General features: G+C 44.5%; 1 protein-coding gene across 12 annotated transcripts in view; it reads left to right on the forward strand.

Annotated features, from left to right (window-relative positions):
• RHOH (ras homolog family member H) overlaps positions 1-10591 on the forward strand; it is a 52129-nt gene extending 41538 nt beyond the window's left edge. For all 12 annotated transcript variants that reach the window (XM_063808737.1, XM_001143806.6, XM_063808740.1 and 9 more), the window contains 2 exons: positions 8737-8857; positions 9177-10591. In XM_063808737.1, coding sequence (XP_063664807.1) covers positions 9386-9961 — 576 coding nt within the window. In that variant the 5' untranslated portion in view covers positions 8737-8857; positions 9177-9385 and the 3' untranslated portion in view covers positions 9962-10591. The remainder of the gene's footprint in view (positions 1-8736; positions 8858-9176) is intronic.
• Positions 10592-11228: the final 637 nt, after the last annotated feature.

Here is an 11228-nt window from a genome sequence, read left to right on the forward strand (position 1 = left end):
ATAAAATAAAATAAATATAAAATAAAATAAAAAATAAAATAAAATAAAATAAAAATGTAAAAACCATTCTCAATTTATGGCCCTACAAAACCAGGTGGCGGGCTGGATTCAGCCATGCATGGGCCATAGTTTGACAACCTTACTTTATAGCATCGTGACATTATAGAATGATTAGATAGGCATGATTTGCCTTTTTGCTGTCTTTTTCCTAGAACAGTTCAGTTCAGGCCCCAAACATGGATACCCAACTGAGAAAACACGAGTCCTTTGGTAAACAAGATCCACATTCCCTAAAAGAAGTTCAGAGACCACGTGTCCTTCCCTGAGCACACCTCTTGGGGTTGCACCCTCAACTCCAAGCAGTTTTTCAGGCTATTCCAACTATCTTGAGAAAAGAAGTAGGAAATGCATTTCCCCATCACTTTAGTTTTGAGATGAGTTTCTAAGTGTGCTCTGGGCAGTTGCCTAGCTGGCTAGTCTTGTATTTGACTCTGAAATTGAACCAGACTAAGAACTCTAGACCTCAGGCAACGATTCCTTGATTGTGCTCCTGGGAGTGGAAGAGACCAGTCAGGGCAGAGTTGCTGGACCAGAGGAGGGGAAGGGGACCACGGTCCTGGTGTGGTTGGGGACCAGAGGGCAGGACACACGGCTCAGAGAGGCTTCAGAGCTTAATATGTTGAAATAATAAAAGGCTTCAGGACTTGGCAATGTTTTGTTTTAATTCAACTATAAAGGGGTTTAATATGCTTCAGGCTTAGGAATATAAATACTGCTTAACATTTTTTATTCTGGTGAACTTATGTTAAAAGTTGCAAGTCAGCATCTTTTTTTTTTTTTTTTTTTTGTAGAAACAGGGTCTTGCTATGTTGCCCAGGCTGGCATTGAACTCCTGGCCTCAAGTGTTCCTTCCACATCAGCCTCCCAAAGCACTGGCATTACAAGTGTGAGCCACTGTGCCTGGCCAAGCAAACCAGCATCTTGCAAACAAACTTTCAGAACAAAATCTGTTTCAAACAGAGATGATCTATGCATGAAAGTACACTGACTTAAAAACGATTTCTTTCTGTGGTTTTGAGAGAAAATCTGGTGATTATTTGTAGCAATTAGCAACACAGTAGGGGGAATTATTAAGATAGGATTCAGATTGGTGAAATAAATTCTTGCAAGTAAAACTTAAGATAAAATGCCACTTGAGAAGATGTTCACCACAAAGGTGGTAACCTTATTTTTAAAAATGCTTTTTATTGAAGTTTTATCTACATACAGGAAAGTGAACACCATGTGGGTATACAGCTTGGTGGATTTTCACAAACTGCACACACTTGTGGAACCAGCATCCAGATCAGGAAGCAACAGATGTCCTTTAAAACATCAAGAACTGGGCCGGGCATGGTGGCTCACGCCTGTAATCCCAGCACTTTGGGAGGCCAAGGTGGGCGGATCACCTGAGGTCAGGAGTTTGAGACCAGCTTGGCCAACATGGTGAAACCCCGTCTCTACTAAAATTACAAAATTAGCTGGGCTTGGTGGCATGCACCTTGTAATCCCAGCTACTCGGGAGGCTGAGGCAGGAGAATCACTTGAACCCAGGAGGTGGAGATTGCAGTGAGCTGAGATTGCGCCATTGCATTCCAGCCTGGGCAAAAAGAGCGAAACTTCATCTCAAAAAAAAAAAAGAAAAAAGAAAAAAAATAAAAAGCAAGAACTGGTTTATTTTCAGGAAGAGAATAGGAGTAGAGACCTGGTCTGAAGAGCTGGGTATAACCTAGGGCAGTAGCTCATGCCTGTAATCCCAGCACTTTGGGAGGCTGAGGCAAGAGGATTGCTTGAACCCAGGAGTTGGAGACCAGCTTGGGCAACATAGTGAGACCCTTGTTTATACAAAAATAAAAAATAAAAATAATTAGCAGGTCATAGTAGCACGCAACTGTAGTCCCAGCTCTTCAGGAATGAGGCAGGAGGACTGTTTGAACCCGGGAGGTCCAGGCTGCAGTGAGCTGTGATTGTGCCACTGCACTCCAGCCTGGCAGACAGAGTAAGAGCCTGTCTTAAAGAAAAAGAAAAAAAGAAAAAAAAAAGGGGTGGCTAGGAAAAATGTCTTGAAACTGGGTCTGCATAGAAAACAACTTTGTTTGAGATGTCTTGGAGAAGGCTGATGGGAATTACAGTGTGTGTTGGTGACACTTGGAGCTGCCAATGCTTTGAAGTCAGACTCTAGTTGGGTCTAACTTTGCCTCTGCCATTCCTTGCTGTGTGACTGTGGGCAAGATTGCCAACCTCTTGAAGCCTCTGTGATTGTGACATGATAATCTCTAAAATACAGCATCTCTTGTTCACGATTATTTCCTCAGAACCTGTTACAGTGCCTGCCACACAGGACACCCTAAGTAAATGTCTTTTTTAAAGGACATGAATAAAACAATTAATAAATAATATGTGCAAAGTACTCAGTATAGTACTTGGAAGATGTTCAATAAATGTAAAATCAAGTCACAAAATGACCCATTGACCCAGTAATGTCACACTTGTGAATATACACATTCCCAAGAAAATCATCCCCCATAAAAGTAACTTACTGGCTGGCTGCGGTGTCTCATGCCTGTAATCCCAGCACTTTGGGAAGCTGAGGCGGGTGGATCACGAGGTCAGGAGATCGAGACCATCCTGGCCAACATGGTGAAACCCCATCTCAACTAAAAAAATACAAAAATTAGCTGGGCGTGGTGGTGTGCTCCTGTAGTCCCAAGCTACTTGGGAGGCCGAGGCAAGAGAATTGCTTGAACCCGGGAGGTGGAGGTTGCAGTGAGCTGAGATCGTGCCACTGCACTCCAGCCTGGCGACAGAGTGAGACTCCATTAAAAAAAATAAATAAATAACTTACCTATACCTTACGTATGTAAAGTTATATCTCTGCACATACACTTATGTACACATATATAGCTAATTATGGTGAAATACGGAACTAACCCAAAGACAGTGAGGAATAGGTGTGCAGTTAGGAATTGTCGAAACCGTGGAAATCTATTTAGCTGAAATCTAGCCAGTGTGTAGACAATGTTGAAATTTTAAAAAGCTTAAATCTGAAAAATATTTAGAAGATATATACAAGTGTCTATTTGTTAGATAGTGAAAACTAGTAAGGTTTTGGAGTGAAAAAGTTTAGAGATGGTTACACCTTTTTTTTCTAAAGTTGCTTAAGGTTTTTGGAATTGCTTCCCTTTCCCCACAAGAACAAAGCACTGGCTGGGTAAGGTGGCTCACGCCTGTAATCCCAGCACTTTGGGAGGCCGAGGTGGGTGGATCACCTGAGGTCAGGCATTCGAGACCATCCTGGCCAACATGGCAAAACCCCTTCTCTACTAAAAAATACAAAAAAATAGCCGGTCATGGTGATGGATGCCTGTAGTCCCAGCTACTCAGGGGACTGAGGCAGGAGAATCACTTGAACCCGGGAGGTGGAGGCGGCAGTGAGCCAATATCGTGCCACTGCATACAAGCCTGGGGGACAGAGTGAGACTCCGTCTCAGAAAAAAAAAAAGAACAAAGCACTCAGCCCCACTTCCCAGCTGGGGAACCCCCATGGCCTCACCCATCCTGAGAAAGGCCTGCTTTTGCTGTGATGTCCCTGCTAGGCTATAAAGGGGCTATTGAAGGTGCTGGCTAGAGATGGGTTGCTGAGGAGCATGGTGACTTCCTGGCCATTTAATTGTGTTAGATTCATGGTGGAGTCAATTTCCTTAGTGAATGAATCAGCTGCTACCAGCACAGGTCCTTTGTCCGAAGCTCCTTGAGGAGGATGACATTTAGATGTATTCTCTGTAGTTGATAGGTCATCCCCAACTGGCGACGGACTCATATTTTTAAAAAAAGACAGCTGAGGATTCCGTCAGCATTTTGAAGTAAGCTACCTCCACCAAAGCCCAGCTAACTTCAAACCTGCAATAATAACAGTCGGTTAATAATAGTCATAATTTCACTTTAGCTCTATATTATGATGTATTGTTCTAAAAAGACTTTCTCGCAAAACCAAGAAGAGAGCATTTCCAAATGTACAAAGTATTGTAAAAGTACAAACGGAAATTATTTCTGTATTGTTATCATTTCCACCTGATCCGTATGAGCTCCCAGTGAAGAGGGCAGGGCAAATCTGATTCCATTTTACAACTGAGAAGACGAGCCATTTCATCAGAGTGGTGGTTTCCATGTCAAATGTACATAGAGGTATTTTGGGAACACAGCAGGGGGCATCTGATCTGGCGGGGGCATCTGATCTGGCAGGGGCTGGGGAGCACTGGTGGTCAAGGAAGGCTTTCCAGAAGGAGTGGGAGTTGGGGGCTGGGTGAAGAGCAGGTCTTTCCAGCCAATAGGATGGCACAGAGCGAGCCTGTGGAGGGCGTCAGGTGGAGAATTGGTGTCTGTTAGCATGGCCGTTAGAATTGAGGCCGAAAGGAAACCAGGATTTCCTACTGAACAGCCCTCAGTTCTCCGGAGGAGGAAATGGGTTAGGATGTCTCTTCCCCTAATCCCTCACTTGTGTCTGTCTTGGTCTCTTTGCCAGAGTGGGCAGAAGGGCCCAACTCTGTTGCTTTTGCAACGTGAAGCCTCCCTTCCCTCCTCTGTCTCTGTGCGTGTGAACCCTGGAGGCCTGTTGAGGGACCCTTTTCTATGAAAATGGTAGAAAGAGGAAAAAGGGCAAGAGCATCAAATTATGGAGACCCCGGAGGCTCTGGAGGTGAAGGCTCATTAATTCTATCTGATTCAAGGCCTGAGAAGAACGGCCTGGAGGGCCACTCAGTGTCATCACCCATGACACTCTCGTAACTCTTCCGTACGAAGAGACATACTTGGGCCACTCTTGCCAGTTAGCCACTTGGGAAATACCACGGAAGACTCACTGTTTTTCACCCAGAAGCCCTTTTAGGGAGAATTTCTTTAGGAGAAATTCCGCTGAATTCAAGCCCATCAGACTCACATGCTGATGATGTAACCCGCGGCAGCTCACTCCTGGACACATGTGACCCATTCTGAAGATTATCTGTCATGTCCTTATAGGGTATGGCTCTGCCTTGGACTGCAGCTCCTCCCCTACCTCCCCTCCTCCCACAGCTCCATATTTAGGCATCTGCCAAGGCTCCTCCCTTCCTCAAGGCTTATCATCCATCTTTACTGCCGCACAATGATGCGGTGGTTTGTTTTCGTATTCACTGCAGCAGGTAATAAATGTGCCTAATTTGGCTTCAGTTTTAATAAAACTATCAGAAACTGCTTTACAGTTTGGGAAACTGAGGCCCTGAAAGCTGACTTGATGGGCCACTTGGGGTCAGAACTGGCTGGCACATGAGGGTCACTTGATTGAACAGAGACTTTTTCTCCTTTCTGACTCTCTAGGTAGCAAAGCTTAGACAGGAGTCTCTCTCTTTCTTTCTCTTTTTGTAGCCATGTCTGGGTATGAGACACACAGAACACCCTTTGCTGGAGAAACCTCTTTTGTGCTACTTTAAATTCCCTACTTAGAGTTAATAACTGTTTATCATTATATTTAGTAATTGTAATTTGAGAATGTTATTAATAGGGACTACTTACTGTGTGTTTACTATGTACATACAATGTGTTTATATTATGCACCTGCTAAGAATTTTGCACTCTAGGCCAGGCACAGTGGCTCACGCCTGTAATCCCAGCACTTTGGGAGGCCAAGGTGGGCAGATCACTTGAGCCCAGGAGTTTGAGAGCAGTCTGGCCAACATGGTGAAACCCCATCTCCACTAAAAATACAAAAATTAGCCAGGCGTGGTGGTGGTGCCTGTAATCCCAGCTACTCGGGAGGTTGAGGCAGGAGAATCACTTGAACCCGGGAGTTGGAGGTTGCAGTGAGCTGAGATCACACCACTGCACTCCAGCCTGAGCAACAGAGCGAGACTCCGTCTCAAGAAAAAAAAAAAGAATTTTGCACTCTCAGCTCTAAGCACACTTAATACTCTCAACAACCTGTGATACAGATATAATATTATTACATTGATTTTACAGAGGAGGAAACTGAGGCTTAAGGAGGTTAAGAAAATCTTCCAAGTTCGTCACACAGGTAGTCGGTTGGGCAGCTCAGATTCAATGCCAGGTCCACCTGACTTTAAAGCCTATGACCTTAACAATTATGCCTTATTAGTTTCCTTTTGCAGATATTCACTCAGGAAATTTGGCTTTAGCTCAGTCAGTTTATTGGAAAGTTTATTTAAATAACCAAAAGGGCTGGGTGTGGTGACTCATGCCTGTAATTCCAACACTTTGGGAGGCTGAGGCGAGAAGATCACTTGAGCCCAGGAGTTCGGGACCAGCCTCAGCAACATAGTGAGACCTTGTCTCTACACAAACTAAACAAAATTAGCTGATCATGGTGGTGAGTGCTCATAGTCCTAGCTACTTGGGAGGCTGAGGTGGGAAGATCACTTGGGAGGTAGAGGCTGCAGTGAACCACCATTGTACTCTGTCTCCAGCATGGGAGATAGAGCAAGACTCTGTCTCAAAAAATAAATAAAGGTGGCCAGTGGCTGTGTGTGGTGACTCACGCCTGTAATCCCAGCACTTTGGGAGGCCAAGGCGGGTGGATGATTTGAGGTCAGGAGTTCAAGACCAACCTTGGCAACACGGTGAAACCCTGTCTCTACTAAAAATACAAAAATTAGCTGGGTGTGATAGTGCATGCCTGTGGTCCCAGCTGCTCGGGAGGCTGAGGCATGAGAATTGCTTGAACCCAGGAGGCAGAGGTTGCAGTGAGCCGAGATCGAGCCACTGCACTCCAGCCTGGGCAACAGAGCAAAACTCCATTTCAAAAAAATAAAATTAAAATAAATAAATGCCCGAAGCATGCACATTTTTCCTAATTCTGGCCCTGCTACACTGGGGTCAAATAAAACTTAAGGCCAGGTGCAGTAGCTCATGCCTGTAATCCCAGCACTTTGGGAGGCTGAGGTGGGAGGATTGCATGAGCTCAGGAGTTTGAGACCAGCCTGAGCAATATAATGAGACCCCCACTCTATTTATAAAAAATAAGATAATTACATTAAATTAAAAAAATAAAATGTAGAAATGTCTTAAGAGGTCTTGGCTCTGGACTAAGTCACAAATGCATATATTTAAGTTGCCTCTTGGTCTAAGGATCTAAAGTTTAACCAAAGCCTGTGGAGCCCTCAAGGAGTCCTTCCTCAAAGGTCTAGTCTCAAATGGGGTCCATGACCACGGTGTGTGACAGTAACCTGGTGTGAGTCTGGAGAAAGAGTCCAGGTAAACATTTGGCAAAGTGGTCCCTCCGCTATGGACATTCAGGATTTGGCATTTCAGATAGTAGTGAAATGGATAACTCGATGGCTTCCTATAATTCCCAGATGCCAGGTTTTGTGCTAAATCAGACTCTTCACATTCTGAATCCTTACAGTGATCACATGAGGAAAGTCCTTTTCTTATTTTCATTTTTATGAGAAAACCAAGGTTCAGAGAGGTTAAGTAATTTGGCCAAGGTCACCTGGCTTACATGTGTTTAAAAACATGAATATGTATCATGTGAATTATTTATATGGCTAACTCATTTGCAAAGGCTATTAGGTATAATTAAACAACAGGGACGGTGGGTTGACGAGGATAAAAATGTCTTGGCAGCCTGACGCGGTGGCTCACACCTGTAATCCCAACACTTTGGGAGGCTGAGGCAGGAGGAACCCCAGCCTGGGCAACATAGTGAGACTGTGTCTCTACAAAAAAAGCAAGAAATTAGCCCAGTGTGGTGGCACACACATGTAGTCCCAGCTACTCGGGAGGCTGAGGTGGGAGGATCTCTTGAGCCCAGGAGGTCCAGGCTGCAGTGAGCTGTGATGACACCACTGCACTCCAGTCTGGGCGACAGAGCGAGATCCTGTCTCAGAAAAAAGAAAAAGAAAAAAAAATGTTTTGGAAAGGAATGCCAGGATTTAGAGAAGTGACTTAAAAATTATGTTTAAATCAGACGTGTAGGTTTGCTTTGTATTGCCCTGCATGACACATGTCAGGAAGATCGCCAGGGAGGGGAGGTTACAAGCCCAGGTTGCAGGAATAACCTTTACTCTGAATTTTGGTCTGAAAGACTTTTCCTTCGTCTGGAGCTGGGCTGGCCTTGTGATATTGTGCCACAGCAGACACGACACTGTCTCCAAGGCGGAGCTCATTGCCTGGAGCTTTCCCACTGCACTGAATGAGAATTTATTTGGCCTTTCATGAAATTCAGATTGTCCCATTTATGCAGTCCTCTGTTTAAGTGACAGGCACTGAATATGGTTGCTTTCAAGCAAGTTATTTTGTTTAACCAGGGGCCTAGCGGAGTTCGGGATACACAGATGGCCACCAAAAATGTTAAAAGAAAGAAATAACTTAATCCTCACAGCATCTCTGAGAAGTGGTTCCTAAATTTATCACAATCTTGCAGATGTGTAAGCTGAGGCGTGGAGTTCAAGCAGCGTGCTCAAAGCCATGTGTAGGTGACAGTGCCTGATTTCAGGTGCAGATAACTCTAAGGCCAGTCTGTTGCATCTCTTACCAGTTTTTGGAAAAACCTCAAGGGAAAAACCACAGCAAATTTTTAGAGTTCTAGTAATTTCTTTTCCCCTATTACAACACATATTCCCATAAACCAAGGACTGTGTGATTGGTCAATAAACAAAAAGAAATGCATATAGTATCTGTCGCTCATAACGTTCTTGTTTCTTGCAGTTTCCAACGTGGCTAGATCCATCAGAAACTGAAGCCGTGGAGAACGCTCTCGGGGCCTTTGCCACTTCTTGGAGTAGAAGCCGACAGAGAGCTGTTTGGAAACTTCTCCTTCACACACCAGGTTGCTACTGAGGTCTATTTCATGTTGCAGTCAGAGCAGTTGCTTGTGTTTTTTAGTGCTTGAGTGATTTTACAGATAAAGTCAGCTTCTGCTTCTTGACCGGGAGGCATTTGTGTGTGTGTGTGTGTGTGTGTGTGTTGCGGGAAGACAGATCTAAGCTCTCCCTGTGAGGGGAAGAGTGGATTGCACAAGCGGGGTTGGATGGCTACACTGAGATTACCCCACATTTAATCAGTTTGCCAATGAGGAAGCCCCTTATCTTCAAAAAAGGCAAGAAAGAAAGAAAGACTTCATTTTCCCCCTTCTCTTTCTGTTCCAGTTGAAGACTAGGCTTTGGAGGTTTTCAAAGCAGACGGTGCTTGGATGGGCAGGGAGAAGTAACATTCTGCAAATCGCCGTCAGAGGTCCTGAGGACACAGACCTACCTGGCTTGCATTCCCCTTGCTGAATGGCGTGTGCTGCAGCTGCCCACTGAGGGCTCTTTTCCCTGGGATTCTGGACTTGAGAGTAGGCCAGCAGGCTGGGAAGATGCTGAGTTCCATCAAGTGCGTGTTGGTGGGCGACTCTGCTGTGGGGAAAACCTCTCTGTTGGTGCGCTTCACCTCCGAGACCTTCCCGGAGGCCTACAAGCCCACAGTGTACGAGAACACAGGGGTGGACGTCTTCATGGATGGCATCCAGATCAGCCTGGGCCTCTGGGACACAGCCGGCAATGACGCCTTCAGAAGCATCCGGCCCCTGTCCTACCAGCAGGCAGACGTGGTGCTGATGTGCTACTCTGTGGCCAACCATAACTCATTCCTGAACTTGAAGAACAAGTGGATTGGTGAAATTAGGAGCAACTTGCCCTGTACCCCTGTGCTGGTGGTGGCCACCCAGACTGACCAGCGGGAGACGGGGCCCCACAGGGCCTCCTGCGTCAATGCCATGGAAGGGAAGAAACTGGCCCAGGATGTCAGAGCCAAGGGCTACCTGGAGTGCTCAGCCCTTAGCAACCGGGGAGTACAGCAGGTGTTTGAGTGCGCTGTCCGAACTGCCGTCAACCAGGCCAGGAGACGAAACAGAAGGAGGCTCTTCTCCATCAATGAGTGCAAGATCTTCTAAACCCCAAGAGACTTCACACAACACTTATGTATGCACCCCAAAGACTAATGGGGAGAGGGAGGGCCGGGAAGCCAGGAAAGCTTGGTGTTTTCTCTGGGTACACCCCAAGCAGCGTCTCCTTTTGGATACAGTTATTGATGAGGCTTGGCCACTGGATGTTTTCACTAACTACACTCTACAAGTGAACTCCTTGCCCAGGCCAGTTAGAAAATCCCTTGGGGAACTGTAATGAATATTCCATCTTTGATTAAAAAAGTGAAATAGTCTCCATAATTTTGGACGATGAAGTGAGTTTTTCAAAGAATTCCATATTTAAAGACACATTTTATTTAACTAATAACAAAATGTATTGCTCTTGTATATATTTAGTTTTCACACTTGGAAAATCTTTTCCTACATCCTCGAAAACACAAACTCCTCTGTGAGTGAAATGCTTGTACGAAGCTCTGCCATATGTTTGTAGTGTTATTATTTTCACCTCAAGTAGAAAGTCTGTTGAAACCACTTGGCTGCTGGATTTAAATGGGTAATCAAATTTAAAAATGACCATAAATGAATCTTTGCAATTTGTTTTCTACTTACCTGTTATTCACAGTTGGATATAAAATACAGTTCCATAAGATATCCTAATACTGCCTAATGATTTTAAAGTTATCACTATATTTTTCTGAAATGATAAAACATCATTCATTTATTTACTATATTGTCTTTCACTCAACTCCAGTTATGCACTAAATATTCTCCTCTCATTCACCAAGATTGATTGAAACACCATCTTTCAGGTAGAGAATCAGACTGCTCCAAGCAATGGCAACAGAACTTGGAACAGAAGCGAGAGAGTGTCACTTTCACTTCTGGTAGGGTGGTTCCCAGGCGACTGCAGGTCCTGTGAAAGACAGGGGTCTCAAAGTTCTGTTAATTTCACAAATTTGTTATAAATTTGTCTAAACCGAGCTGTTGTGGCAACATAATTTATGAATCGTAAGGTCTAGTTAGGATTATTGGGGGGGTATCTACATATATATGTGTATGTAAGGGAAAAAAGGTAGAATTTACAGCCTTCAAAAAAGAAAAATCAAATTCCAAGCACAGGAAAAAGAAAGCTATATAGCAGCTGCTCAGAGAACAGAAAGTTATCAGGGGCAATACTGAATGAATAGACACACACATACTCGCACACAACCTGCTCTCACACACACAACTCAAACCCCATTCTATCGAATAGTTTAAAAGCAATGGTGTTGCTCATCTGTTAAAGTGGAGAATA

This window comes from Pan troglodytes, chromosome 3 (genome assembly GCF_028858775.2).
Source record: "Pan troglodytes isolate AG18354 chromosome 3, NHGRI_mPanTro3-v2.0_pri, whole genome shotgun sequence".
Classification (NCBI taxonomy): Eukaryota; Metazoa; Chordata; class Mammalia; order Primates; family Hominidae; genus Pan; species Pan troglodytes.